This window comes from Lagopus muta, chromosome 10, assembly GCF_023343835.1.
Source record: "Lagopus muta isolate bLagMut1 chromosome 10, bLagMut1 primary, whole genome shotgun sequence".
Taxonomy (NCBI): domain Eukaryota; kingdom Metazoa; phylum Chordata; class Aves; order Galliformes; family Phasianidae; genus Lagopus; species Lagopus muta.
Window position 1 is genome coordinate 325,801 of NC_064442.1, and position 27,334 is coordinate 353,134.

A 27,334-nucleotide genomic window follows, 5' to 3' on the forward strand; every position below is an offset into this window, starting at 1 on the left:
CCGCGAGCCCGCAGTTCCGCCGGAACCCACGCACCCCGGGACCTCGCGCGCCGGAAGCACCGGGAGTCACGTGATACCGCGCCGGAAGCGCCAAGGCAATCAGGAAGGAGACGCGAGGTGGCACTCGCCACATTTATTGCCCCGTTCCCGGCCCCGGCGCCACGCCGCGCTCCTCCAGCAGCCGCTGCAGCGCCGCTTCCAGCGGCGGGCTCGTCCCGCGCAGGCCGGCCACCACTTCCGCCGCCCACCGGAAGTACTCCTGCACGCGCTCCTCCGACCATCCTGCGGGGACACGCGCGGCGCGTCACTTCCGGCGCCGGGCTCGCGGGGAGCGGGGCCAGGCCGGGCGCCGGGCGCACCTTTGGGCGCGCAGCGCTGCAGGTCCCGCAGGTTGTGCAGTTTGTCCGCCAGTTTCACCAGCTTGGCCCGGGCGCTGCTGCCCGCCGCCCGCTCCACCTGCAGCCGCTTCCGCTCCGCCTTCGGCAGCGTTTTGTCGTCCGTCAGCTCCTCCACCACGCGCCGCACCTCGGGCCCGAAACGCTCCTCGATCTCGGGCAGCGTCGTGTCCGTGTCCTCCACCGTGTCGTGCAGCAGCGCGGCCTGTGGGGGCCGGGGGGAGTTTGGGAGTGCGGGGGGGCGGTCAGGGCCTGCCGGGCGGCGGCGTCCCCACCGCGGCCCCGGGCGGAGCGGTACCTGCAGCACCACAACGTCCGTGACCCCCGCCTCGTGTGACAGGATCCGCGCCACGCCTGGAACGGGAGACACCGGGAGGGGTGGGGAAGGAGGGGGTCGAGGCCCCGCGCCGCGCGCTCCACCGTAGGGGGGCTGACCGGACGGGAGCGGCACCGGGGGCTCGCTGCAGGGATCGCGAGAAGGGCAACGGGACGGGAGCGGCCGCGCACCGATGGGGTGGTTGATGTACGGGGTGCCCTCGGGGTCCTTCCGCCGCTGCTCCCTGTGTTTCCAGGCCGCGAAGTCCGCCGCCTCCAGCAACCGCGCCGCATCCGAACCCATGGCCGTTGTGCGGGCTGCGCCGGCGCGCCGGAAAATATGCAAACGCCAGGAGCGGGCGGAGCCGAGCCCAGTTCAACAGTTTATTGCGACCCGTCCAGCCCTCGCGGCAGGCGGTACAGCAGCGAGCCGTCCGGGGCGCGCACCTCCGTGCCGGCGGGTGGAGCGGGGCCCGGGTCCGGACGCTGCGGGGCGGCGCGCAGCGCTCGCGCGTCCTGGCGCAGGCGGCGGTGCTGCGGGAGGCGGATCCGGCTCCGCAGCACCCGGCGCACCACGTCGGGGCTGACGCCGAAGCCTTCGGCCAGGCGCTCCAGCGGCCACTCTTCGGGCAGTTCCTGCCGCAGGAACCTGCGGGTGCAGCGCGGTCACCGCCTACCGCTCCGTCCCGCCTCGCCCCGCCCGGACCCGGCCGCTCACCGCATCTGCTCCATCGCCTCCCAGGTCAGCGTCCGCTCGGGGGCGCCGCGCTCCGCGCCCAGCTCCCGCCGCAGCCGCGCCGCTGCCCGCCGCCTCCGTGCTCTGCGGGGAGAGAAAAGTGTGAGCGCCCCGGTCCTCCCGACCGCGGACTCGGCCCCGCAGTCCCGTACCTCTCGGCCTCATCCGGCACCGCGTCCGGCGGCTCCGGCTCCCCGTACCACGTTGCTGCCGCCCGCCGCGGGGATGCGGCCAGCAGCGCACCGACCCGCAGCCCGCGCCGCACCAACGCCGCCATGACCCGAGGGGGGGCGGGGCGGGGCGGGGGCGGCCCGAGGGCGGGGGAAGCGCGGGAGGCACGGCGGGGTCTGGGCACGGCGTGCCGCTCCCCGGCATCTGGGGCTGCGGGCTCCGGCGCCGCCGATAGCCGGCAGTTCGGAGTCCTGACGGACAACTGGGCCTCGACGTCCCGCAGGACCCCATGACCAGAGCGAGGGCGCTCGGATGGAACCCCCAGCAGCCGCGGTGCAGGGAGCGGCGCCCGGGGGGGGGCTGGAGCCGCCGATGCCCCTTACCTGTGCTGCTCACGTCGCGGAAATTCACGGCGCTGGCGCAGCGCGTGTGCAGCACGAGAGCGGCAGAGGCTACGAGGAGCCGCCGTGCTGCCGCACCGCTGAAGCCGCCATCACCCGTGGCCTTGCCTGCACGGGCCGGGCATCCCAACGAACAGCGGTGAGCGCTGCCTGCGCAAAGCGGCCGCCCGACGTCACCTGCAGGAGCACAGACAGCGTGTGGGCAGCCGCACAGCTGCAGCCTGCTGTTCTTTGTGGCCGCCGCACAGCCCCCCAACCGCGGAACAGCTCCACCCAACCCTCCTGCTTCTCCATCAGAACTTCCATGTCTGCACGGCTCTGCATGCAAAGCACACGAAGGCAGAACCAAAGTGAGATAATCGCACTCACATCCTTCCGCCTTGTTTCTGGCTGCAGAGAGCCGCCAGGCGCTCATCGGCCTTCCCCTGGTTTTAGTGCAGGGCTGGGTAGCTGCTGCTGGCTCTGCAGCCCGGCTCCACGAGTTGCCCCTGTCCTGGGGCTGGGCGCTGCACCGCACCGTGTGCTGCTCTCGGAAAGGGATGCTCTGCCCTCGAACCAACAGCGTGCCCGGGGCAGGGTGCTGGCCAGCCAGCAGCTGTACCCTGGTGCTGTGCTTACGAGCACACGGCCGTCCTGAAGGCCACACGGTGCCTCTTGGGAACGAGAGGGGGATGATGGTCATCAAGGGGGCAGGCTGCTGTGCCTGCGGTGCGTCCCAAAGAAACTGCGTCTGGAAGGAGAGAAAGCGGTTGTAGCTTAGCTCTGGAGACCCTTGATGAGAGACAGGAAGGAAAAGTCTTCCATGCTGGTGCTCACTACACATCTCCCCGCATTTGCTCTCCTGCACACACCTCAGCCTTAGATTCAAATCATCCAGGTGGACGGCGTCTGATCTGCCTGCAGCAGAGCTCAGAGGCTCCCATGCACTGCCTGTAACATCGCCCTGAGCTGCAGCAGGGTTTGTGGAAAGAAACGCCACAGCCTTGTGGGGAGGCTTCAGTGATGAAGGATCTGACCCAGCCCTGTACAGTCCTTTGCTTCTGAAAAGATCTGCCCAGAGCTAGGGTGGAACTCGTGGTTTCAAGTTCTGCTTTGCTTTGTCTGGGAGCAGAAAAGGCAGCTACCATCAGTTCTTACAGATCAGATCGCACCTTACACTTGTTTTGTTAAATTAAAGGGACGTTTCCAATTTGCTGTAAGGCATAGAATACTCCCACAGCCCACATAATTCCTGCAATTCTGGTATCTGGAGTTTGTCAGCATCCTTGCAAGGTGTGCTGTCCTTCCAAGCAGGAGTGGAAGGCCTTTATGGAAGCAGGTGGTGCCACACCTTGCAAGGCTTTTCACAACTGCCAGTCAACAATTAGCACTTTCTCCACATATCAGATATCAGCCATCAGTTCTGCTGCAGCCCTTACAGCCCACTGGAGTCCAGTGATGACAGACTGCTGGCTTTCTCCTCATCTGATTTCAGAACACTGGCACCTGTGGCCAGGTTTGGGAACTGTAGGCAAGCAAATCTAGCTACAAATTTTCCGTGGGCGTAATCCCTGCACGGCCCAGGTTTCTTCAGCTGTGCACCTTGAAATAATCCAGGACGTGACAGTGGCAAAGCCAAGGGCTTAGACTACAGCAAGCTCTTGCAGAGCAAACATGACTGTCAAGGGGAAGCGCCACACCAAGGACTGAGCTCTGATGTGTTTCCAGCACGTGTGCTGTCAAGAGATGTGCAGGGGGCTCTTCACCTTCCATGGGTGGGGGCTGTGTAACACAGAGGCTGGGGGGTTTAGGAAGAGGCACTGCTTGCAGTGCAGAATTCACCAAGATATTTTTAGGTATTTCTACACTTCCACTCAGACCCTGTTTGCTGCTTGTGCTTCTTTGCCATGCTCCTGGCACTCATAGCTCAGAGAACTCCTGCTCAGGAATTAATCTTACTTAGACAGGAGAACTTTACGGCCCTGAAGAAGCAGACCACGCCGTGCTGCACGTGGGGACAGCGAAAGGCAGTGCTATCAGACTGTCTTTTGGAATGAGAATGAGGGACCTTCTGAGGAAAGGTGCCCAGGGGCTCTGTGTGAGTGCCTGGTGTGCCCCCAGCCCTCGTAGGAGAAAAAGACCCGCGGACCCGGGCGGCACGTTGGACCTCGTTTAAATGAGCCGCATCCTGCCACAAGCGGCGGCGTCCTGTGGTGGCCTCGTAGAACCATCGGGGCAAGCTTCAGTTACCTGCATCTCAGAGGTAACAGCGCAGGGCCTGTGGCTGTCAGATGATCTCTCAGTCGTGGGAAGCAGCTGGGAGAGCTGATCCACGATGCCCAGGCCTTGGATAAGGTTCTTACGCCTTGCAAGAGCATTCACTCTTTTCTTCTCTTCATTTTCCAGAATATCCTGAGGCTGCATGGAGTCATACTGCACGTGCTCTGTCTTAGGAAAGAAACACCCGACTTACAGCAAAGTGGAAACTACAGAAATGGGCGAGAGATACAAAACTACAAACTGCTCTGAGCCCTACGGGGAATTACAGACCTCAGGGTGGAGTAGGATGAAAATCCCTATGATTGCACAGCAGCAAAGGGCAGCACTGCTTCCAGGTGCCTCCTGGCACAAGCTGTCAGCCCCACAGGACTTCATGGAGGGGCCTCATCTCCTTAGGAGATACCCGTGGCCCAGTGCTGCTCCTAGAGCCACAGACTGCCTTTATACACCATGGATGAGCACAGACGGAAACAAGGTACCTTTTTATCCCACATCTTTGTGCTTCTGTAGGTGAAGTGGGTTGCAGAAGCTGAGGTTTTGTTGTGGATCATGGATTTGTCTGCGGGCGACTCTCCCTGCAGCCCTTCCTTCCTCTCTTTTTTCTTCTTGCTGTTAACAGCTTCTAACCTTTCTTTCTTCATGCGAATTTCTTCCAGTTGTTGCCTGCCACAGAAGAGCTGTTTTGGTCACTGGTTCCATAAGAGGCATAATAGCAAAACTGCAAAGACTTCAGTCTGAGGACATTTTACTGCAGTCAAGTACTGTAGTGAATAACCATAAAGAGAGCACGCCAAGAAATGAGGGAGGAGTGCTTTTAAGAGAGCCTCTCACTGCTGTAAGAAATGCCCATGAATTAGTCTGTGCCTGCCAGAAGGGGGAGAACAGTGGAGGACGTTTCAACATGTGCCTCCGGATTCCAAAAGCCAGTGGAATACTGCATTTGCTCTCAAAGTTACTGCTACAGGAGTTGCTTTGCCATGGCAACAAAGTACAGCAGACTGCCCGCATCCAGCTCTCCACAACCTCCTTGCTTCCCTTAAACAACACTCACTCCCAGCAAAGGGTCACAAGGAAGCAGTGTGTGAACGTACCTGGTACACTCCTCTCGTGCTCTGGACGATGCAGTCTCCTTGAAGAGGGAGCTGCTCTGCTTGAAAAACGGCTCATACTTGTCAGTGCCACACGCTGGGTAAATGCGCCGGTAGCTGCCCAGGTGGGAGTTCTCATAGTCCTCTGCCTCAGAGAGCCAGGCTGCCTGGCTGCTCTCTGCCTCCTCATGTCTGCAAACCAGGAGACAGCGCAGGCAGGTGGGGAGCTGCGACGGGAGGCTCCAGGTATTTTACAATGGACACAGCTCGATTTTTGCTCCTGTCTTTCCCTGTCTGAGAGCCCATTTCACACATGTTCGCTGCTGGGAACCAACAATTCCCACTTGTTCATTCTCTACATGGCGAATGCTGCTGGAGCATTTTCAGATGCCTCCCCTGCTGCCGGGATCACACCCTGCCCCTCAGCCTTTTCACCCAACTAAGCTGGTTGCCAGAGTTCAATTACAGTGTTTGTCTTCAAGGAGCGTTTGCCACTCTGCACTCAGCTGGGAGCTTTCAGCCAGCAGGGAGCTGGGAGCAGTGGAGGCTGCAGGGACATGAAGTGTACGGAGTAACGAGCTCAGCTTCCCCAGCCTGCAGTTTTCTCAGGTTTCCTAATTGAAATGGGAGCTGGAGGCAGTTCCTGCCTTGCCCTGCGCAGCAGGAAAAGCCCGGGCAGCAGCCTCATCTAAAATGGCCTCGAGAGGCCGTGCAGATTAATAAATCATGAAAGGGCACGCAGACAAAGAAGGGTGGGAAAATGCTCAACCCTGGGAAAGGAATCCTGCTTTGGAGAAGAGCCCTGTGCCCCGCGGTGCTCCTGGTCCCTGAAGCAGTGCTATGACCCGTCCTGTGAGAGTCACTGCGAGACCAGGAACGTACTGCTGCAGCCTGACAGCGCTGAAGGACACCAGGACATGCAGCTCTAAGGGGAAGCCCAGGGATCACAGCACAGGGAGTCCCAGATCTCTTCTGAGATCAGTTCTGGACAGGCTCTCCCTATCCAGAGTGCAGATGGCTTGGGTGGGCTCTGTCAGAGGCTGCACAGAGCCACGGCTTCAGGTAGCACAAGTGTCAGAGCCTGTCTTCTCCTCACAGGGACCTGCAGTGCCATTGGGAAGGCAGTACCTGGACACACGAGGAGACCGATGAGCCTGCAGGAGTCGTTCCTTTGCCTGCTGTTTGTCTTCCTCCATCGCTTTCCTTTTGCTACAGGCGTGCACATTTATCAAGTTGATGGTGTCAAAGAGAAGAGCATCCTTCACCTCATGGTCCAGGTGAGAGTCTGTGGTGAAGCTGGGAGAGTGGTTCACCTGCCAAAACAAACAGCTCATCGAGCCTGGCAACTCCCAGCGCTCAGACTGCTGCCTGCAGCAAGCTTGCTGGCCCCAGCCTGCCCCTCTGCATGTTTTCCATTGATCAAAGAATATCCAGTGTTGGAAGGGACCACAGAGATCGAGTCCAACTGATGTTCTCCCCCATAACAGTGGCTGAAAGCAGGAGGGCGTGCACACTATCTGGTTCTGGCCTTCTGTCCCTCCTGCTGTATGATGCTCATCCACACTGCAGGCTGCTCAGCTCTGTGCCCCCACAGGACTGCAAGAGCAGAGCAGCTGTCATAAATTCAGGATGCTGTTACAGATCGAGGAGCGCCGAGGTTCAGGAAACTCCCTGCTGTTAGAGAGGGTGTGTAGGGAACAGGCTCTTAGATCTGGTGCATTAAGGTTGCTTGGCCTGCAGAAGGTTGTTTGGCCACTCGTATTCATAACCCGTTTAATTCTGAGAGTGAGGTGGCCTGGTTTAATCAAATAAGTTCTGTTCAGCCCACCAGCCCTTGTTCTTGAGCTTCCTGCACACAAGCAAGCTTTCAACTATCTGCTACTTTCAGAGCTGCTTCAACACAGCAGGAGATTTCTTCCTCACCTCTAGTAGCCAAGGTTTCAGATTTCTGTCTAGCAAAATATCAAAACCCAGTATCTCAAAACAGGCACAGCTGGTAGTGTGGTTAGGAAAGCAGCTTTGGTAATTGTGCTTCACCACAGGGTGAGCTGAAATAAGAGTCTTTATAATTATATCTTCAATATCTTCCCAGAGTTTTGTTGTGTTGTAGCTGTTATCCATCATCCAGGCATTCAGGGTGGAGAGTTTCCTGTGTGGAAGACAGGAGATGATAAGAGCTCACCTGTGACGTCACACTTCACCCCAAAAATGGTGGAAGTAAACAGCTGTCTGCAGTGCAGCTTTCCTGCAGGATGTCACGGAGGCGCTGTGGTACCTGGACAAGACTGTACCTCTTACTGCCCATCGTGTCATCCTGGACAAAGTTTGCATTACGTTTGTTGATAGCATAATTGGTCAAATGCATGCAGATGTCACCCTGAGAGAGGAACCACAAGAGACCTTCATTTACACTTCATTGCAGAGCATCAATGGAAACAACAATTCCGTTAGTACTGATCTAGCCACCAGCTTCACCCGCTTTTACCTCCTTTCTGTAGCACTGGTTTTCAGCTTTGATTCACCAGAAGTTAGAGCTAACTGCTCTACTTGCTTCACTGTCCCAATCTCCTGGGTAGAGCACAGGAGTCAGCTCCACAGGCACTATTCTAGTTGTAACCTCACCACTGAACAGGGGACTCCCCAGGGCAGAAGCTGCAGCACACTTCTGCACTCGTCCTCTTTACTCACGTGAAGCAGAAGGCCTCTCCAAGACATAAACGTGTTGGAGTGACAGAGGGCAGGTAATTGTGCAGCTCTGGGAGAGGTGCCCCTCGCATCAGACTGACAAGAGGGCCACAATCCAACAGACTCCACGTTCTTTAGGGATTTTATACACCACAGACCCCTGCTTAGAAAGGCGCAGTGTCAAGGCCTGGGCCTTTCTTCCTTTCTTTCCCATTTCCCCTCCTTGTCTTCTAGGCTGTTCCACTACCACCAGCTAAGCTCCAGGTCTCCAGTTGTGCAGACAGGGAATGGTACAGACCCAAGAGCACTCACAGAGGCAAGAAGCAGCAGCAGTGTTGCCTAGAGACACTGCGGGGTCTCCATCTGTGCAGATTTTCATTACCTAACTGGGTGAAACCTCGGAGGAGTCACATTTGAAATTATTGTTGGCCCAGTTTTGAGCAGAAGGCTGGACTTGAGACCTTCCTAGGTTCCTCCAAATCCAGACACCTCTAAGATTCTGTGATAATGTCATTAAAAAGCCTAGATGTGGGACCTGGGATGTACTTCAGACACCCCCAAATACCTTCTGTGTGGAGGAGGTGCAGAGGGAGGAGAGAGCAGGAAAAAAGAAAACCGAGTCCCATAAAACCTACCAGTCCCTGCCTTTTCAGGGTATGGAATGCCCCTAGGACAAATTAGGGACCAAAAGCTACAGACACTACATCAGTTTTTTGTAATCCTCCCCTTCTATTTTTTTTACCAGGTTTCTCCTTCTGGGATCGATGTACCTCATGGTGGCAAACCGGGCCAGACCCTCCTTGTAGACAAAAATCCTCAGTGGGTCACAAGATGTGACCAGCACATAGACACGCATGTCAAACTTAAAGCCATCAATAAGGAAAGGCTGCGAGGAAAAAGGCAGGAGCAAGCGTGAGATAAGGGAACATTGCTGGGTGTGCTGCTGAGTCCCCAAGGCCAGCTGCTCCACCTGCACTGCCTGCGCCACTTCCAGCAGCGAGGAGGAAGACAAGCTGTCGCTGCGCCCCTGGCTTCAAGAGACACGGGGCAAAGGACGAGGAGCAGGCAGGGTGCGGGAAGAGCAAGGGAGCTGCAGTCCTTCCCCGTGCCTCAGGTCATCCCCCCTACCTTAGAGATATACTGCTGACAGATCATGTGCTCTCCGTGCCTGATCTCCCCTGGGTCGCGTGTGATGAAGATGCCTCGGCCTTGGCAGCCGCTGTCGGGCTTGCAGATGAACGTTCTGTTCTTCCTCCTGCGCCTGTAGGCCTGGAAGTCCCCATAGCTGTGCAACGAAGGGCTGACTGTTACAGGCTGCAGAACACGAGCCCCTCACTTCTCTGGTAACACTCAGACATTCAAACTACTGTGCTAACAACAGACCTAAGTTCTGCAGCGGGGAAATAGTACAGCAATTGCTGGCTTACATCAGGAATACATTATTTAGTCCTTGAACAACCTGACAAAGCTCTTCCAGTTCCAGCTTTTTCTTGCACACATCTCTACCTCTACCAGGAGTTTCATGGGAAACATTCAGCACTATTTGTACAGAAGCCAGTGAGGGTTTTGGCTCTGCTGCTGCAGAGGGATCGGGGAAAAATAAAACACTGCCTACAAAGGAGGAGGAGGTCACAAGCCCTTACATCCCCTTTTGTTCCAGCTCATCAGCAAATGGTCAGCAGGCTGCAGCCAGGATGCTGTGAGCAAGGTGCAGAGGCTCACAGGCTGCGCTCACGTATCGCATCACCTGCTTGGTCTGCAAAAGCAGCTCCATTGGGATATGATGCCTTGAAGAGTCAAGCCCACATGCCAGTTAATTATTTGCTGTTGATGGAGGAACACTGTCTCTGTACTGCAGGGAAATGAGGAGCCACACCGACCCTTCTTGCGTGAGCGGTGGGCACTGAACCCAGCCTGCGTGGGGAGAGAGCCTCTTCTGCTCTGCATTTACCTCTGCTGTTCCCGGTGAGCTGCAGAGGGACGTTCCCCAGAAACACAGATGTTATGCTTCTCATCCTGCCCTTTGGCTTTCAGGGCGGGTCCCTCTTCCGAGGTTCAGCTCTTTGGCCACTGAGCACAGTAAACATCGTAGGGGATGTCATTCCACAGGAAACCTCAGAGGCCATTCCCATCCAAGCCCTAGCTGTGAAGCACAGTGCTTCTCACTTCCTGATTTCATACCCCTGTTCTCTGCTGCACTCATGTGTATCACTCACTCAGCTGGCAGGCTCCACGTGCGGGGAAAAATATTGTACTCCTTGGGGAAGAGTTTGAGCATGCGGTTGAGGTTGCGAGCCAACAAATCCTTCCGGCAGATCTCAATCATGCCAGGAAAATGGTTGATTTTCTGAAAGAGGTGCAGAAGAAAAACAGAGTTGTCAGTGATAATCCTTGAGGTCAAGGAAAGGCAGCGTATGGAGAAACAAGCACGCAGAACAGGAAGCCAGGCCAGTTGTTGCCTTGAACGCCTGCTGAAGGACAAGAGTTCGCCAACTGCCTTATCTGACTTCAGCAGCGTGATTTATCTGCTCATTCCATCTCAGCCCTGAAGCTCTGCCTTCCTACAGTATTGCAGCTTCTGAAAGGGAGCAGCTTGTCAGCAAGAGCCATTTATTTCACTCTACATTCAAGGGGCTGGCAGCCTTCCAGCTCCCCACTGACTGTCAGACTGTTACTGATGGCATCACTGCAGACACAACAGAAGCAGCGACCGATGAACCCGTGCATCTGGGACCAACACACAGAACGTGGGGCACAAGCGCTACTTTTAGACAAATCGGTTTTGTTCTGCAACGCTTTGTTCCACTAACAGCTCCGTCTCGTCCTCCTGTCCTGAGCTCTTCCTGCTGGGCACCCCCTCTCCATGGGGAACTTACCTGAAACCGCTTCATTTCCATCACACGTTCCAGAGAGACAGAGCAGTCAGTCCAGTACACCGTCCACTCCTCGTTTTCTCCCGCTTCTCTCAGCCCGCAGCACAGCGCAGCACGACGCACTGTGTGGAAGGAAGCACAGACAAAGGTCCAGGGGGAGGATACGAATGCCAGGGACGGTTAAATCCCCAGAGTAAACAGGAGGGTGGGCAAAACTCTTCAAGCTGCACTGCCACCCCCAGGGATGACAAGGTCTAAGCAGGACCCTTCAGAAGACCTCAGAAACACAAACTCTATCCGCTAAATTCAACACAGCCTCTGCCTGCAGGTGCACTGGGAACCATCGGCCTGCAAGTCCACTTGCCTTGGGGTTCCAGAACATCCCCTGCATTACAGCAGGCTTGAATCCACCCTGGGTATGATGCCACACAGCTAAATACAGGTCTTTGAAAGGTGTTGGTTTCACCTTCAAAATCAAAGGCTAATTGGTAGCAGAATGCATGAGCTTTGGAGTGGAAGGCTGTTGCTGCAATGATTAGTGTTGGTGCCAATTCTGAATTTGCCCTCTTACACAGCTGGGGAGCTGATGAACGAACCACGTGTGAAACAGAAGCAGGTTAGGAAACACAGGGGGCAGCTCTAAGTCAGAGGCCTCTGTCTTTCCACACACCCACAGCCAGGTGGCCAGAACTGCCCAACAGCCCACATGCTATTGAGGCCGTTTGGGCCCTCCTCCATCACAACCCTGCCACCTTGCATTGGCTGTTGCCTTGTTGCTTATTCTGGGCTGACCAGCTCGGCCCAGCAGCACCACAAAGAGCAGCCCTGGGCACCACAGCTCTGGAGGTGGGCATTAAGCTCCTATGGAGCTCCAAATGCCACACCATGTTCTGTCGTGGATCCTCATCCACCTCCCATCACCAAAGCTCCTGAGCATGGCCGCAGGTGAAACACGTGTCGCTCTGGGTGAAAACAGCATTCCTCACACAGCTGACAAGGCTGTGACCTTCAGCAATGCAATCACAGTAGTAATGCTAGAGTAGTCATTAGCAAATTGACTAATAACATCCATCAAATCGTTCTTTTGAGAAATAGCTTGTGGCAGCAAAGAAGAGCGAGACAGGAGCCTGAAGCAGCTGCCTAGAGCACGTCATTGCAGAGGAATATCAAAGAGATATCGCAGCTACTGATCCAGCCTGCTGCACCGCCTGCTTCAACTTAAACTGTTTGTAGCTTTCACTCCATTTTCCCAAGCACAGCTACCATCCTGCACTGTAACTGCCTCCAGCCAAACCCTTCTCACCAATTTTAGCAGGAGTGTAGCACATACAGGAACGGAGGGTGGTGAGGGCTTGCAATGCTGCTGTGCAGCTTGGGTCTCTTTAAAGCACAAAGCTCCTCAGCCCACAGTGGAGAATATTCACAGGGATCCAAGTCGCTCACAGGCAGTAAACACATAACACAGAGGTGACTCTGCAGTGGAAATTCAATACCAGCCCACCCCACCAGCTGAACCTGCACGGCTTGCTGCAGGCGGGCTCCATCCTTGGGGCCGCATCCTTGGACTTACCGCTCTCGTACTTGCAGCTGCTCAGGTTAATGGATGGGATGCTGGAATTGAAAGAGACGACACAAGAGCTGCTCAGTGAGGCGACCAGCCCAAGGGGAGTGGGCACAAAGGAGACAACTGTCCACCACACCCGCACACCCCACAGAGCCAACTGCCAAGTCCAGCCCGTCGCCACGGGCCGTGAGGCAGACGGTGCCAGGCCCGTGCCGTTCCTTAGGAGGACGTGCACGCCGGGGCAGTTCCCGTTCCTCCTGGGGCTCCGACCCGCCCGCAGGACCCCAGCCCGAGGGCTGCAGGCCCAGACACCGCGGGGCCGCTCCGCCTGCGGACCCCGCAACAGACACAGGAACGCGGTGTGTGCACAGAGGCTTTATGTGCGCAGCGCGGCCCGGGCAGCACGGCTCTCGCCGGACGGACGGACGCACGGACGGATACAGGCCGCGGGATCGAGCCGCCTCCCCCCGCCGCACTCGCCTGCACTTCCTCCGTTTCTTTCGCGGTCTCGGGCTGGAGGCGGAAGCTCCGGGCTCGTCCCCGGGAGCAGCGGACCCACCCGGAGCTGCCGTCCCCGAGGAGCCGCCACCGCCGCCGCTCGCCTCCATGGCGCCGCTCGAGACCGCCGCCGTTCCCATGGCGACGGGGCAGCTGTCTCCGCTCGACCATAGAGAGCCGAGCACAGCCAGCTAGAGCGGCCCCGGACCGGTCACGCGGTCGCACCCGCCGCACCTCGCGATTGGCTGGCGGGGCCCCGCCGCGCCCCCCGCGGGCAGCGCCCCCACGGCTCAGTCCTCCAGAAGCAGCGCCAGGTCAGCGGCGAGGCGGCGCATTTCCGGTTCCGGCAGCAGGGGTCGGCGGATGGCGCGCAGCACCTCGGCCTCGCTGAGTTCCTCGAAGGCGGCGGCCGTGGCCACGGGCAGGAACCCGGCCAGCTCGCACAGCGCCACGTTGAAGGCCGCGCTCTCCTCGACCTCGAAGTGCGGCCTCCTGGCCCACAGCAGCAGCCGCAGCCCCGCGCCGGGCCCGGGCCCGACCGACCCCTCTGGCGGAGCGCCCCGCGTCACGAAGACGTTGTAGGCCAGGCCCAGGGCCAGCAGGCGGGCGGCCGCCCTGCACGCGTCCCGGGCCAGCGCCTCCAGGCCGGCGCCCGCCGTGTAGAAGAGCAGCGCCGGCGCTGGGGCCTCTAGCAGGAGGCTGAGCCCCCGCGTGGGGCAGAGCGGCTCGGCCGGCGCCGTCTCCACCAGCAGCGGGTGGGCGAGGTAGAAGCCGTGCAGGTGCAGGTGGTTGACGGAAGCGGAGGCCCCCAGGCTGTTGAAGCCCACGCGGAAGCCGGGCTGGGCGCTGAGCAGCACGGCCTCCAGCCCCACGCGCAGCAGCTCGGGGGTGAGGATTTGCGGCAGGCGCAGCGTCGGCTCCGGCAGCAGCAGCACGTGGCCGCGCTCCAGGGGGCTGACGTTGATCACCACCAGCGCGTGGTCCGCAGCCGCGAGGTCGCTCTCGGCCGCAGGCCTCCGGCGCAGGCGCAGCAGCACCTCACCGGGGCGGATCTGCGTGAAGTTGAATTGCTGAGAGTCGAAAGGCTGCGTCAGGCTGCGCACTGCTTGCGGCCGCCTGCGCTCCGTGCTGCGCTGCGTGTTGAGCTGGACCAGCAGGCGCATGGCGCCGGGCAGCACGCGGGTGGGCAGCTCCGCCAGGTGGTACCGGAACAGCCCCCGCGCCATGCGCTCCTGCCAGGCCCCCAGCAGCGCCCCGTCAAAGCGGGACGGCGCGGTGCCCGGCCAGGCGACTCCCTCCAGGATGAACTCATCCTCGTGGTACGCGAAGTCCTCGGGCTGAAGGGCGTCCTGCAGCTGCTCTTGGTGCTCACCGGTCCCCGCTGCCATGCTTGGTGCCACCGGGAACCTGACGGAGGGGGAACGCGGGTACGAGTTGGCCGACCCCGTCCCCAGCCCTGACCCCCGTCCCCGACGTTCGTCCCATCACCCGCCGCACCCGCTCTGGCCCGGCCCTCACGTCCCGCCGATCTCCAACCCATCACACCACGCACCTGCGCTTCCAGCGGGTGCCGCGCGGGGCCGGGGGCGGTGCTACGTGCAGCGCGTACCCAGCCCGGGGCGGGCCGTTGCTACGGGAGCGGCAGAGTGACGTGCGGGGCGGAAGCGGCACCGGGCGCCATGGGGGGCTCCAGCAGCCTGCTGTCCCGGGAGGCGCTGGGGGAGTACCAGGTCTGTGGGATGGGCTGTTGGGGCGCTCGGGGGGAAAGATCACCGGGTGGGGGGGCGAAGGATGGGGAATCTGCGGTCCCGTATCTGGGGGAGCTCCCGGCTCTGTGAGAACCGGGGAACGGGGGCAGTCCGGGGCTGCGGCGGGGACCGGGACGGAGCCTCTTCCTTCGGCGCCCCCGCGCTGACCGCGCTCTCCCCGCAGGAGCTGACGTTTCTGAACAAGCAGGAGATCCTGCTGTAAGTGCCGGGGCCGGGGCTCTGCGGGAGGGGGGCTCAGCCCTGGGCATTCTCCCCGCGCCGCGGGTGCTGCTCACCCTGGGAACTGCTCTCCGTGGGGGGTGGGCGGGCAGCGCGGAGCTGGGCCGGGCCGTTTTCGTGACCCCGGGGTGCGAAGTGCGCGGGTGCGGCCTCGCCGGGCGGGGCGCGCGGCTCCGGGTCCGAGAGAGCGGCTCCGGCTGCGCGACGGGACCGCTCCTGGACGGGGCGGGCAGCGGCTCCGGCCCCGCGCGGTGCCGCCTGGGGGCCGCGCTGCTCCGCCCCGGGGCTGCCCCGCGTGCTCCCGCACAGAGCGGCCCCTGTTGTCGCTTTCTCAAGTGCCTACAAGAGGTTCAGTGAGCTGCTGCCGAAGGAGCAGAGGGAGAACGCCTGCTCTGTGCGCGTTCCCAAGAGCCAGATCCTGACGCTGCCGGAGCTGCGGGTACGGTACCTGGAGCGGGCCGGGTGGGCGGGCTCACCCGCTGAGCGCTCTCGGAGCACGCCGTGCTCGTCGTGTGGCACCGTGGATTGCTTCCTCGGCCCTGTGCAGAGCGGCCCCGCGGCCCCGCTGTGCGATGGCACGGCTGCACCGGGTGGGATGGGCTGAGATCAGAGCGGAGCTCTGCTCCACGTGGTTCAGTGCCAGCCCTGCCCTGAGCCTTCCCCGCCTTGGCAGGCAAACCCCTTCCAGCACCGGATCTGCCGTGTGTTCTCCACGTCAGCGGATGGGGACGACAGCCTGTCCTTTGAAGACTTCCTCGACATGCTGAGCGCCTTCAGTGATGCTGCCACCTCAGATATCAAATCCAACTACGCCTTCCGCATCTTTGGTAACCCTGGGTGTGAACGTGGTGTCCTGGGATCCCACCCACTGGCCGGGGACAGTTGGCAAGGGCTGGCAGCTCCTTTAGTGTGCCCGTGGGGCAGCTTTGGGGACACCTTCTGTACTTGGAGCTGCTATGCCCATGAGTTGTCCCAGCCCCCTCTCAGCACAGGTGCTTTGTGACTTGAGTCACAGGGACCCCACAGAAACATAACTTTCTTCTGCCCAAAGACTTTAACGATGACGGGGTCCTGGACAGAAAGGATTTGGAGGAGCTGGTGAACTGCCTGACAGGGCAAGGCGAGGAGGCACGGCTGAGTAGCACTGAGATGGAGCAGCTCATCTGTAACGTAAGGACCTGAGCTATGCAGGGAGCGCTGCATGGTCCCAGCCCCGGAGAGCTCAGTGCTCAGTGCCTGTGCTGCAGGTCCTGGAGGAGTCTGACATTGACAAGGATGGCACCATCAACCTCTCTGAGTTCCAGCATGTCATCTCCCGCTCCCCAGACTTTGTCAGGTATGTGGCTTCCAGCAGCACACGGGGTCCCAGGAGTCAGCCCACCCTGCTGCTGTGCTGGCTTTGGGGCAGCACTTATCAGAGCAGCAAGGCAAGGACACCCCTTAGAAGTTCCTTTAGGAACTTCCTCCTGCATGTACTCATCTATGCAAGAGCACAGCACATGCACAGAGCTGGTTGCTCACAAACCACTTCTTGTGCAGCAAGGAGGTGCTGAACATGTCTTATCTCTTACAGCTCCTTCAAGATTGTCCTGTGAGGGCCGTGCAGCTCTCCTGCAGATCTGCTTCTCCAGCTGCTGCAGCTCTTTATCTCAGATGTTCCCTCTTCTTCTGAGGAGAGCAGCTCAGGCCCTGCTCCTCCCCAGCCTGGCAGTGCTGCACCATGCTGCAGGGCACGACTCTGCTCCCCCAGTGCCTGGTGGGCTTGATTACAGGTGTCCAGTCGCCCCATGAGGATCCACCACAGGCAGCAGCTTGGCTGTCCCAGCAGCACATTTTTACCCCACACAAGCACAGCTCTGTGGTTGATGGGGCAGGCACAGAAGGTGCCACAGTGCATCGAGCACAGCCCCTCTCACCGCCCCCAGTACCATATGTGCCTTCTGCTGCTCTTCCATGGGGCCTTTCTGCACCCTGGGGAGCAGTCTCTCCAAGCAATAACCCAATTGCACTTTGGATGTGCCATCCCGGCAGTGCTTCCCCTTTGCTGCCCTGGGGCACAAGGGCTGCACTCCTTGCTTCTGCACCAATAAACTCAGGGTCTGTTCTCGTTTTCCAGTTCTTTCCTGTCTGCCTTAGGTTCATGCTCAGCCAGTGCTCTGCCTGCTGCACGCAGGGCCTGGCCCCTTCCTTTGTACGCTGGAGAGGACAAATAAAGGGCTCTGGTTTCACCCCCAACCTGGTCCTGCTGCCAGTGGCCTTTGTCTTGCGTCAGGGGAGGGAGGAGAGGGGTGTGAGTGCTGCAGGACCACTGCCAAGATGGTGCTGGGGACGTGGCCCCCTGCCAGCCCCAGGCAGCTCCTGGGAACAGCGGTCCCAGTTCAGCAGGGGGCAGGTCCTAGTCCTGCTGGAGAACAAGCTCGGTGCAGGATCCCTCCCTCCTTGGGAGAACCAGAGGCCGTTCCCAGAGCGCTTAGCAGGCGCTGCACAAAGAGCTCTGCTCTCTAGCAGGAGGCACAAAGGGAAATCCAGGGCAAGCAAGCAGTACCTTTGCTGTGCCGCGCAAGGGCCCTTTGTGTCTGTTCATCCAGCGGGCTCGGTGCTGGCTGGCTGCCATCTGGGAACAGCTCTGTTCAGGGAGCCCGCAGCATTCCCTAGCAGCACCACGCTGAGACGGCTGCAGGGTCTGGTGCTGCTGGATCCCCGGTGCTGCTGGATCCGCAGCCCCAGCTTGCTGCCGTTTCTCACGTCCTGGCTGCTTGCTCCCAGCGATGCGGGCCCTTCCAGCTCGCTGCCCTGCAGCGATGATGCTATCTGCCTGCCACAGCCTGCGGGCCGTGTCTGCTGGCACGGCACCAGCCGACGCCTCCGGTGGCTTTTTTGATGTCCCAGAACAGGCTGGGCAGGAAGTGGGGAACACTGTCCTGGCGGGAGTGAGCCAGTGCGGGTCCCAAGGAAGCCTGCCCCAGCATGCTGGCGTGGTGCGGAGCTCACTGCTTCCCAGGCAGCAGGCAGATAAGAAGCACAGTGCCTCGCTCTAGAGCTGCTTCCCCACATCGTGCAAGCGGGGCCTCAAAACAGCAAAGCACTGCTGTAGCCCTGCAGCACCCTACAGCGGGGTCACGGGGATCCTGTTCTGGAGCTGTGTGCTGGCACAGCCTCACGCAGCAGCCCCACGCACCATCGTGCCTGCCCCACACACATCCGTGGAGCCAATGCGATGGGCCTGGCTCCAGGAAGAGGCCCCAGTTCCACACCTGTAGCCACAGCAGCACACACGTGTACAAAGGAAACACCTGGACTTTAGATAAAAACCACAGACGTTTCTGCACACGCACATCGGGGACACGAGATGCGCAGCACAGCGCTCCACCCCGGCACAGGGTGAGCACCGCTGTCTGCTCCCTCCCCAGGACACAATTCACATTTTCAACGTATTAAAAACGAACCAAGCACAGACACACACCACATCCACGTGGCCACCACGCACCAGCACCGCCCGGCCGCACACGAAGCTCCGGGCCCCCAGCAGGATGTCACAGTGAGTCGGGGCTCGAGGGGGCTGCGGCCGCCCCCAGCCCTCTGCATAGACGGGGCTGTGCCTGCGCGGGGATGGGAGAAGTCCGACCACCCCTGCAAGGCGTGCGGTACCCTCTGCCGGCCCCATCCCGAGGCGGTGCCCAAGACCCTCCCCCCCACCAGGGTGGGCGGCGCGACGGGGCCGGGCTCCAGGCATGCACACACAGACGAACACCGATCCCAGCCGGCGAGGCTCAGCAGAGCAGAGGTGGTGCGCGAAGGCTGTCCGTCCCCTCACACCACCGAGTCCTGGATCTCGGAGCCCAGGCGCACGCGGGGTCTTTGGCAGGCGGGGGACACCTCCACAAAGCTGTCCCGCACGTGGAGGGGCCGCTTCTCCGACTCGGAGAAGGCACGCGTAGCGCCCGGCGGCTCGTGCACGGGGGTGCTGACGATGTAGTTGTCCTGCAGCGCCTGGTAGCCCTTGTGCTCGGGCGCCGTGTTGGGCAGGCTGCTGCCGTTCAGGGGCAGGCTCTCCACCGGCTTCCGGGGCGTCTTCTGGTGCCGGCTGGCGTCCCCGGGCTCCACCAGCGCCTTCACGCCGTCGCAGTGGCGGTGCAGGAGGAAGAGCATCAGCACGAGCACAGCGGCGGCGAACAGCCCGCACATCACCAGGAACTCGGTCCAGTAGGTCTTGCCGTCCAGCCGCGCCGCGATGCTGCCCGCGGCCGAAGTGCTCCGCGAGGTGCTGACGGTTTCCGGCGCGGTGAAGCCCCTCCTGCCGGGCTCCTGCACAGCCACGCAGTAGCTGGCCATCAGCTTGCGGAAGCCCTCCTCCAGCGACCAGCACTCGTATGTGCCCGCACGCTCCGGGCTGCCCACCAGGATGAGGGCCCCCTCGGGCAGCACCAGGTAGGAGGCATTGACCGGGGTCCCGTTGTGCAGCCAGCGCCGCGACGCCAGGTTGGAGAGCAGCCGGCACGGCAGCGGCTGCACCGCATTGGGCGGCAGCTGGATCCGCTGGCACGGGCTGCCCGAGGCTGCGGGAGAGAAGCAGGGATGTCAGCCAGGCTGTGGGACCTGGCGCTGTGGGCGGTAGGGGGGACTAGCAGGATCTCACCTGGAGGCAGCAGGACGCGGGGCCGGGGCTGGGACACGTTGGTTGGTTGGCAGAGCCGCTCTGTCTCGGCACCTTCGATGTCCTGCACCCACAGCCTGAGGCAGAGAGAGGGATCAGGGGTCTGGGGGCTGCGGGGGGAGTGCAGCTCTGAGGAAGACAGAGCACTGGTGGGGTGCAGCACTTACTGGGGATGCGCCGGGGGGTGTGGGGTAGTGCTGCGGCAGGCGCCGTGGCTCCAGGCACAGAAGGGATCCCGTGCCAGCACGCACTCACCGCAGCTGCGGTACAGGCTGCAGTTGGAGAAGGGCACCTGAGCCACCGCCGTGTAGGAGGCTGCATAGACCAGGCCCTGTGGGGAGAAGGCACAGCGGTGTCAGTCACACCACCAGTGCCTGCAGTGGGAACGGACCCCACGTGCCTGAATCCCCTGCCCTGGGCTTGGAGTTGCAATTTCCAGCACGGTACAGGTCTGGCAAGATGGGAAGACAACCCTCAACCCACCAGCAGGTTCATACCCCTTCCACGCCCCCTGCCCCAGCCCCCCCCCCCCCCGTGCTCGGCTCCTGCCTGTTCATGGTCCAGCAGCAACTGCAGGACGGGCTGGCCAGTGGGGAAGAGGCGGATCTCCTCGATGATGTGCACCCGGTGGTTCACACGCACTGCCTTGTGCAAGCGGCCATCATCTGCAAACACAGCGACTGTGCTGAGCAGGGCTGGGGGCGCACAGCACCCACCCCCCCGTGCCGCCCAGCCCCCGGGCTGCACCCACCCGTGCCCAGGAAGAGGACGTCGTAGGTGCCGCGCAGCCCCTGCACGCGGTGCACGCCGATCTGCTGGTAGTGCAGGCGGCTCTGCAGCAGCAGCGGCTGGCTGCGCACCGGGCTGTCCATCAAGAAGTGATCTTTGACAAAGTTCAGCACGCGGTCCGGCATCTGCAGGGATGAGTTGATCTTCAGGTGCCGCGTGTGGCTGGTGATGCACTGTGGAGAGAGCAGGGGTTGGCCGGGGCTGCGGGCAGCTGTGCTCCCAGGAGCCGGGCAGGATGAGGCCGCCCCGTCCCGCTCCCACACCAGCACCCCAAGGCGCGCACCGTGCCTGGCCGCGGTTCTGGTACCGGGCTGGTGTCGGTGTACCACTGCTGCGTCTCACGGTTCACCTCCTTGTAGAGCCCACCGAAGGCCTTCTGCACGCTGTGCATGGGGAAGGCGCACACTGCCGAGCTGCCCAGGCCGCCCTTGTTCCTGGCAGGGAGCAGCACACAGCAGGGTCAAGCACTGTGGCTTTGAGAACCCGAGTGTGGACAAGACCCCCCGCGCTGCCCCAAGTGCCCCACACTGCTGCTCCGGCCCTGCGCTCACCATTGCGACGTGAAGACCCCGTAGAAGAGCGTCTCCCTCCAGTGCTGCTCCCCGGGTGTGAGCACAAAGACATCCTGCAGCACGTTGAAGGGGAAGCCGTCCTCGGGGTGCGAGCAGAGCAGCTGCGCCTTCAGGAATGTCGTCCACCGCCGCTGCAGGACCCGCTCCCCACCCTGGTCCCCCTGTGTGGGCACTGAGGGTCAGGGCATGGGCAACGGTAGTGCAGCCGCCTCACGGAGGGAGCCCCCGAGATACCCCCCATGTCGGTGAATAGTGGAGGGCTCTGCAACTCATGCTGCTGCACCAGGATCACAGACAGAGCAGCTCAGTTTTGGGGAGGCGCAGGCGTTCCCAGGAGAAGGGAAATGTGGTGCAGGAGGTGGATAGGTCTGTGTGTCCTCCAGCAAAGGGGCAGAGTTGGTGAGGAAAGGCACTGCAGAGCTGGAAGTGCCCTAGAAGGGTCTCCTGCAGGTTCCTTCCCAGAGTGTCTGGGAACCAGCAGAGATACACACGCAGGGCAGCCCCATGTCCTCGCCACGCTCTAGGGGTGCATTCCTCCCACCCCACTGCCTTGCACCCACCTTGCACACGCGTGCGATGCGCGACACAATGGTGTTCTCAAAGTAGTCAAACTCCTTGCCGGTCTCGCTGAAGAAAAAGTAGACCTTGTCATCATCGCCGTCGGGGTTGCCGGCGGGCAGGCTCTCCTGCAGGAAGGCTGAGCCCACGAACACTGGGTCTGGGAGAACAGCACACTCAGCATCTCTCACCTCCGTCCCAGGGCCTCCCGCAGCCCGCCGGCCCGGCTCTTACCCTGCAGCCAGCTGAGGGAGTTCTCTGTCTTCAGGGAAATGCGGCTCTCCTGGCTGCGGTAGATGGTGGGCTCGTTGCCCTGGAAGTTGCTGACAGTCCCAGCATACAGCTCCCCATCTGCCAAACAGGGGCTGTGCTGGGACCCGGCCCGGCCCCGCAGCCCCACTCCTCATGGGGGCTGCGTGTGGGATCACAGCCCCACTGTTCTGGCGGAGCTGCAGGTGCGTGCCTTACCGACCATGACGGCGGTGGAGCGGTACTCGGGGTCGAAGGGGCAACGTCCCTTCCCGTCCTCCAGCAGCACCCTTCCCAACCCGTCCCGCTCCAGGGAGAAGTGCTGCACGTTCTGTGAGGGAAAGGGGCTGTGAGCTGCAGGCTGCAGTGCTCCCCACTCCCACACCATCTTCTCCCCAGCTCACAATGTAGGCGCAGGTGGGGCTGAAGGCACAGGTCCCGCACGTGTAGAGGTGGGTGCTGTTCAGCTGCAGCAGCATCTTGATGTAGTTGTGACAGTCCCTCTGCAGGGGAGATAGACACGGCTCAGCCACCCTGCACACGGGCACCGGCACTGCCCAGCACATCCCAGGCACCAGGGCTCACCTGGGGGTCCTTGCCCTTGAACACGCACTGCCTCTTCTTCTCCTCATCTGCACCCCAAGGCAGCTGCAGAGAAGGGATGGTCATCGAGAGCCCAATCACCACCTACCCCCCAGCACCGCTCTACGGTCCCAACATCAGTGGCTCCACTTGACCCCACTCGAGACAGATCCCAGCACTGGGTCTGAGCACCCGATGCCCGCACAGATGGTGCAGCTCCCTCTGCGCTGCCCTGACCGGATGCAGAACGCACCAGGACCCCACACCAGAGCTGGGCTCAGTGTCCCCAGCCCCCTCCGTGGACTCATGGTGTTGGCAGCACGCACGTGGGCTCACCCTGTGGGCCAGCACGCTGTGCTGGAAGTGGCTGGTGTTGACAGCAAAGAGCACCTCACGTGCACCCAGGTACAGCGTGCCGCCATCCGGGCTCAGCAGCAGCGCTGTGTAGTTGGAGACGCCGGGCACCTCGAAGCGCTGCACCACACGCTCAGCTGAGTCTGCAGGGGGACAGCGAGGGATCAGCACCACACAGCACCCGGGGCACGAGCACCAGGTCGGCGCTGCGCCGTCTGGGAAACACAGAAGGAAGCAGATGCTGCACAAGGACCCGACCTCCAGCCCTGGCCGCCAGTGTGGGCCGGGCTGCCGCACCTCAGAACAGCCACAAACCACGCACGGCCATAATAATGCCAGAGGGCAGAGTCTGAACTGCCACGGCATCCCGGCCCCTGGGGACAGCCCGGGGGCTCACAGCCCCACTCCTCAGCCCTGGGGTCCCTTCCCACAGAGCTGGGGGCAGAGCTCCCTGGCCATGCCCCAGCAGCTCCCTGCACCAGGCTGCTGCAGTGGCTGCCAGCCAGGGCAGGCAGAGCCGTCCCGTGTGGGTGGCCCAGTCCCGGAAGCCCTTCCTCTCAGCCAGCAGCCCTCTGAATCAGAGCACCCAGCTGTGTCAGCGGGACACGTCGGGCTTACTCACGCTGCCAACTCCCTCACCCCTGACCCACAGCTCACTGGGAAGCCCCGACCTGCCCGAAGCCCTGCCCAGTGTCAGCTGCCATGAGCCGTGCCCGGTGCCAGCAGTACTGCTGGGGCAGGACCCTCCCTGATCCTCTCCCTGCTTCCTGCTGTCACCGCGAGGAGTGCAGCAGTGATGCTGTCACGGCCCCACAGGGACACGGCACTCCCAATCCAGTCCCCCACTGGCACCAGCCCTGCTGTGCCTGCAAGCTCTCTGGGCTCCCCAGAAGGCACGGCTGTGTGGCACAGCCCTTCCCCAGCCCTGGCAGTATGGGCACAATCTAGGACACTTGGCTCAGTGCCTGTCCTAAGCCATCGCCTCCCTTGCAGTAGTAGAGAGGAACAGGGACGCACTTGGGGGGGCTGCATCCCTCCGAGGGGTCCCATGCCCTGGCACAGGGTGATGCCACTCACAGTGGACGCAGCGCAAAAGGGCAGCGGCGCCCCTGCACCCCACAGAGCTCACCCAGCCCAGGAGCTCTGAAGCCTGTGCTGGCTGCCAGGGGGACCTGTTAGGACAAGACCTGCTTCTTCCAGACAAACCTGCTGGAGGCACATCCCGCCACTCAAGGGGAGCAGCTCGCCTGCTCCTCCCCCTGCCAACAGAGAGCCCCACGCAGGAGCCACTGCTGGGTGCACACCGGCCAGCCTGCATCCCCCCCCCCCCCCCCATTCCTTTGGTGAGGGTGCATCCCCATCGGGACACCGAGGTTCCCTCTGTAGCTTTGAGCCCAGGCTGCAGCGCCTGCTCAAGCACCAGCTGTAGGAGGGCAGAGCTGGACCAGAACTGGTTTGTGCAGGCACAGTGTGGCACGGTGCTGAGCTGGGCTGTCCCGCTGCCTCCCATGGCTCCCATCCATCCCACCCCACTGAGCAGATCTCACATCTGCTGGTGCCACCGAGGCTGTGGCTGGCGGTCCCAGGAGCACGTGGCAAGGCCACGGCCACGTCAAAGAACCGCAGCACACGGAGCCAGGGAGTGTTGCTGTGCCAGAGCCATCCTGACCCAAAGCCACCGCGCCCTCTCAGCCGTCCCCAGCCAGGAGGCAGCACAGGACAGACACTGCTCGCAGCAGCAGCTGGATTTGGCCACCTCCTGGAGCAAAGTGATCCTCACCACTTGTGGGCCGCCCACACCACAGCTGCAGCGCCAGGCAGGGCAGCCGGCCCCACCAGCGTCCCGATGCTGACCCCCGATGTCACTGCAGGCACTCGGCCACAGGCAGCAGCCAGGAACGGCCCTGCAGGGTGAGGGGGCTGTGCCTGCCAGGACCCCACTTATCCTGGGCCATCCATCTCTGGTACCAGCACAGAGCAGAATCAGCAGGACCCGGAGCCCCAAGGCCGGGTGTAGCAAGAGCCCGTGCAGAGCGCCGGCACGTGTGGTCGTGGGGGTCCCGCAGGCAGCAACCCTGCTGCTGCAGTGCAACCAGAGCACGTGGACAGTCCCCCGCGGCCGGCTTGCCCTCTCCCACGCCCTCACAGCCCCGCACACAGGGACACAAACACCCGCCTCGGCTGCTGCTCCCTGCTACCGGCACCCACGGAGCAGCGAGCCCCAGCTTGCCGGGCCGGCTGGGAGTGTTGTGCAGGCTCAGAGCCCCGCGGGCTGTCACAAGGCGTTTCCACGCCGGAGCGGCGGGGCCAGCTCCATCCCACGGTCGAGGGAGGCCAACCCGCACCCCGTACCCCGCACCCCGATCCAGCAGGCGAGGGCAGCCCGCAATCCCCGGGTCTGCGGTACCGCGGGACGCGCGGGGCAGCGCCCGCCGTCGGGGCTCCCCGCCCCCCGAGGGGACCATCGGGCGCGGGGGGTCGGGCGGCCCCAAGCCCACCCCTCCTCATGGCGGACACTCACCATAGGGCAGACTGACCCGCGGCACGGGCTCCTGCGCCGCCGAGAGCAGCAGCGCCGCCAGCACCGAGTGCGCCAGGACGGGCAGCGCCGGCCGCGGCACCATGGCGAGCCGAGCCGGGCCGGGCCGGGCCTCCGCCGCGTCCCGCGAAGCCGCCCCGGGCACAGCAGACCTGCGGGGAGAGAAGGGGCTCAGCGGCGCGCTCGGCGCGCTCGGCACGGCGCGGCTCCGCCCCCGGCCCGGCACCGCCCCGCCCCGACCCGCGGGGCTCCCGGCCCGCCACGCGCGGCCACCGGCACGGGGCGACGGGCGAACCGAGCGCGGGCGCCTTCCGCAGAGCCCGCACTCCCACCCCGGCGAGACCCGAACCGGGGAGAGAGAGCAGGCGGAGCCCCGCCCGCAGCACCCGGTGCCGTGAGCTTCCCCAGGCGGGCCCCGCTCCCACCGAGCAGCTGGCCACAGCCGGGAGGGCACGGCCGTCCCGCGCACCGGCAGCCCCCACGCCGGGGCCGCTCCCGCGCGGCTCTTCCAGCAGCAGCGCGTCCCGGGGCCGCTGGCGGAGCGGGGCCGTGCGGGGAGCGCCGCTGCTCCCGAGCCCCTCCGTGCGTTTGCACCGTCTGCGCCGCCCCGCGAGTTGCGGCCGCGGGGCTCCGCTCGGCCCGGCGCTCGCTGCTGCGCCCGGAGAACGACAGCATCCCTGGAGCGGTCCTGCCGGCCCGTCCCACGGTTAAAGCTTGCGAGCAGCGGTGTCCGCCGCGGCAGCAGCCGGCAGTGCGGGACACCGTTCCGCCTCCCCACCGGTCCGTCCCCGGGGGGACTGCCACGGCCCCGGCTGGGTGCGTGCGGGGTACGGTCGAGCCGTACCGCAGAGCCGCTTCCAGCCCCGAGCCGTGCGGGCCTATGCCAGAATGGGGGGCTCTTGCCGAAGCACATGCAGACCCCCGGAGAACCGCCGCGCTCGTCCAGCGGTTGCCATAGCAATCGGTTATTAATGACAGCTGCTTGTTTCGCCATGGCAACGAGGCGAAAGGGGAAAGGGTCTCCTCGGCAGCTCTCCTGGGGCCGGGCTCGTCGCCCCCCCCCCCGTGCTCGGGGTTCATCTCCCCGTTGCTCGCTCGGCCGCCCCGGTCCCGCACCCCTGGGCCACGGCCACCCCCAGCGGGACCGTGGGCGAACCCTCCCCGGACCGTGTCCCGCGCCGTCCCTGCTCCCCGCTCACCCGCACTGCCCGCTGTGGGGCCGTACCTGGCGCCCAGGGCCGGGGCAGCGTCGCTCCGCGTCCCGGCTCTCCTCCCGCTCCCGCCGCTTCGCTGTCCCTTCCTGGGCCCGGCCGGCTCCACCCCGCCGCCTTATCAGCACCCTTTGCCCGGGAAGTGCCACCGACGGGACACGTTCTGCGTCACGGAGCGGGGCAGCGTCACGCCGCGTGGGGTACGAGCACTGCCGCTGCCCCCGCAGCGCCGTCCCCCGGCACCGTGGGGGTCCCCGCGGGGCTCCGCGGACCCGGGCATCGCCCACGTGTGGCCGCCGCAGCGCGGCGCCCGGAGCCCCGGGACGACGGCCCGCAACAGCGCGAGCCCTGCGGGAAGGGTGGGCCGGGGGACAAAGGGGCAGGGAGCCCCGGGAGGGCAGCGAGCGGAGCAGGAGCGAGCCCGGAGCCTGCGCCTTTAAGCGCTGCTGGAACGGCCCTGCGGCCCGCTGCTGGCAGCCCGGCCTGTTTACGCCGAGCTCCCATTTATCTCCTCCGCCTGCCCACGCAGCGTGCCAGCACGGGGGGCACCCGCGGCTCCGCGCCCCCCGCTCGGGCATGTGCGTGCGTGCGTGCGTGCCTGCCCGCCCTGCCTGTACACGGCCGTGTCAGCCCGGCACCGGCTGCAGCGGTGGAGACGGGGCAACAGCTCGGGGTGCGGGGCTGGGCAGAGCCAAACCCGCGGCCCGGGGTCAGCTGCGGGGGGGGACGCGGTGTTCGCACCGAGTTCCCACGCTGAAGCCCTCCGCTCCCTCGGAAGCCAACGCGAGGCCGCGCCGCGCTGCTGTTCCCTGCGTGCTCCGGCCCTGCTCGGCAGCCGGCTTGCTGCGGGCAC

General features: G+C 62.8%; 5 protein-coding genes across 9 annotated transcripts; 1 reads left to right on the plus strand and 4 right to left on the minus strand.

Annotated features, from left to right (window-relative positions):
* Positions 1 to 6: 6 nt before the first annotated feature.
* HDDC3 (HD domain containing 3) lies at positions 7 to 1,124 on the minus strand. Of its 3 annotated transcripts, XM_048955722.1 has the most exons (4): positions 903 to 1,124; positions 694 to 749; positions 360 to 600; positions 14 to 282 (listed from the first exon to the last, which is right to left on the minus strand). In XM_048955722.1, exons 1-4 carry the CDS (start codon positions 1,012 to 1,014, stop codon positions 134 to 136), a joined length of 558 nt encoding a protein of 185 aa, XP_048811679.1. In that variant the 5' UTR covers positions 1,015 to 1,124; the 3' UTR covers positions 14 to 133. The 3 variants fall into 3 exon arrangements, with proteins under 3 accessions (XP_048811678.1, XP_048811679.1, XP_048811677.1); XM_048955721.1 differs by lacking the exon at positions 694 to 749 and having other exon boundaries at positions 7 to 282; positions 360 to 693; positions 903 to 1,011; XM_048955720.1 differs by having other exon boundaries at positions 694 to 1,124.
* Positions 1,125 to 1,245: 121 nt separating this feature from the next.
* TTLL13 (tubulin tyrosine ligase like 13) lies at positions 1,246 to 13,236 on the minus strand. Of its 2 annotated transcripts, XM_048955702.1 has the most exons (16): positions 12,968 to 13,236; positions 12,494 to 12,534; positions 10,927 to 11,045; positions 10,267 to 10,397; positions 9,179 to 9,335; positions 8,793 to 8,936; positions 7,657 to 7,742; positions 7,289 to 7,514; positions 6,494 to 6,678; positions 5,369 to 5,557; positions 4,757 to 4,940; positions 4,248 to 4,445; positions 2,388 to 2,748; positions 2,001 to 2,195; positions 1,429 to 1,530; positions 1,246 to 1,359 (listed from the first exon to the last, which is right to left on the minus strand). In XM_048955702.1, exons 1-15 carry the CDS (start codon positions 13,123 to 13,125, stop codon positions 1,454 to 1,456), a joined length of 2,451 nt encoding a protein of 816 aa, XP_048811659.1. In that variant the 5' UTR covers positions 13,126 to 13,236; the 3' UTR covers positions 1,246 to 1,359; positions 1,429 to 1,453. The 2 variants fall into 2 exon arrangements, with proteins under 2 accessions (XP_048811659.1, XP_048811658.1); XM_048955701.1 differs by having other exon boundaries at positions 2,001 to 2,748.
* A 14-nt stretch (positions 13,237 to 13,250) lies between these two features.
* On the minus strand, positions 13,251 to 15,302 carry GDPGP1 (GDP-D-glucose phosphorylase 1). Of its 2 annotated transcripts, none has more exons than XM_048955719.1 (2): positions 15,030 to 15,302; positions 13,251 to 14,392 (listed from the first exon to the last, which is right to left on the minus strand). In XM_048955719.1, the coding sequence occupies exon 2, from the start codon at positions 14,371 to 14,373 to the stop codon at positions 13,276 to 13,278; it is 1,098 nt and encodes a 365-aa protein (XP_048811676.1). In that variant the 5' UTR covers positions 14,374 to 14,392; positions 15,030 to 15,302; the 3' UTR covers positions 13,251 to 13,275. The 2 variants fall into 2 exon arrangements, with proteins under 2 accessions (XP_048811676.1, XP_048811674.1); XM_048955717.1 differs by lacking the exon at positions 15,030 to 15,302 and adding an exon at positions 14,538 to 14,593.
* Positions 14,586 to 17,088, plus strand: CIB1 (calcium and integrin binding 1). The gene is made up of 7 exons (XM_048955723.1): positions 14,586 to 14,715; positions 14,918 to 14,952; positions 15,310 to 15,412; positions 15,647 to 15,800; positions 16,025 to 16,143; positions 16,221 to 16,309; positions 16,547 to 17,088. The coding sequence occupies exons 1-7, from the start codon at positions 14,665 to 14,667 to the stop codon at positions 16,566 to 16,568; spliced, it is 573 nt and encodes a 190-aa protein (XP_048811680.1). The 5' UTR covers positions 14,586 to 14,664; the 3' UTR covers positions 16,569 to 17,088.
* A 1,170-nt stretch (positions 17,089 to 18,258) lies between these two features.
* On the minus strand, positions 18,259 to 26,391 carry SEMA4B (semaphorin 4B). The gene is given in 19 exon segments (XM_048955724.1): positions 18,259 to 19,529; positions 19,610 to 19,704; positions 19,795 to 19,958; positions 20,177 to 20,292; positions 20,379 to 20,589; positions 20,700 to 20,850; positions 20,968 to 21,149; positions 21,549 to 21,706; positions 21,781 to 21,897; positions 22,015 to 22,126; positions 22,200 to 22,298; positions 22,381 to 22,443; positions 22,714 to 22,874; positions 25,253 to 25,360; positions 25,363 to 25,440; positions 25,548 to 25,844; positions 25,847 to 26,003; positions 26,005 to 26,117; positions 26,120 to 26,391. Coding segments are annotated over 19 exon segments (3,273 nt in total). The 5' UTR covers positions 26,265 to 26,391; the 3' UTR covers positions 18,259 to 18,783.
* Between the last annotated feature and the right edge of the window lie 943 nt (positions 26,392 to 27,334).

What these genes read in the sequence shown, in the direction of transcription:
- CIB1 (XM_048955723.1), top strand. Translation starts at nt 14,665, where the DNA reads ATGGGGGGCTCCAGCAGCCTGCTGTCCCGGGAGGCGCTGGGGGAGTAC. An exon ending in AACAAGCAGGAGATCCTGCT is followed by an intron (nt 14,953 to 15,309) that starts GTAAGTGCCGGG and finishes CGCTTTCTCAAG; the next exon opens with TGCCTACAAGAGGTTCAGTG. An exon ending in CTACGCCTTCCGCATCTTTG is followed by an intron (nt 15,801 to 16,024) that starts GTAACCCTGGGT and finishes TTCTGCCCAAAG; the next exon opens with ACTTTAACGATGACGGGGTC.
- GDPGP1 (XM_048955719.1), bottom strand. Translation starts at nt 14,373, where the DNA reads ATGGCAGCGGGGACCGGTGAGCACCAAGAGCAGCTGCAGGACGCCCTT.
- TTLL13 (XM_048955701.1), bottom strand. Translation starts at nt 13,125, where the DNA reads ATGGGAACGGCGGCGGTCTCGAGCGGCGCCATGGAGGCGAGCGGCGGC. An exon ending in AAGAAACGGAGGAAGTGCAG is followed by an intron (nt 12,535 to 12,967) that starts GCGAGTGCGGCG and finishes TTTCAATTCCAG; the next exon opens with CATCCCATCCATTAACCTGA. An exon ending in CAGCTGCAAGTACGAGAGCG is followed by an intron (nt 11,046 to 12,493) that starts GTAAGTCCAAGG and finishes CCTTCCACACAG; the next exon opens with TGCGTCGTGCTGCGCTGTGC.
- HDDC3 (XM_048955720.1), bottom strand. Translation starts at nt 1,014, where the DNA reads ATGGGTTCGGATGCGGCGCGGTTGCTGGAGGCGGCGGACTTCGCGGCC. An exon ending in CGGACGTTGTGGTGCTGCAG is followed by an intron (nt 601 to 693) that starts GTACCGCTCCGC and finishes CGGCCCCCACAG; the next exon opens with GCCGCGCTGCTGCACGACAC. An exon ending in GCAGCGCTGCGCGCCCAAAG is followed by an intron (nt 283 to 359) that starts GTGCGCCCGGCG and finishes GTGTCCCCGCAG; the next exon opens with GATGGTCGGAGGAGCGCGTG.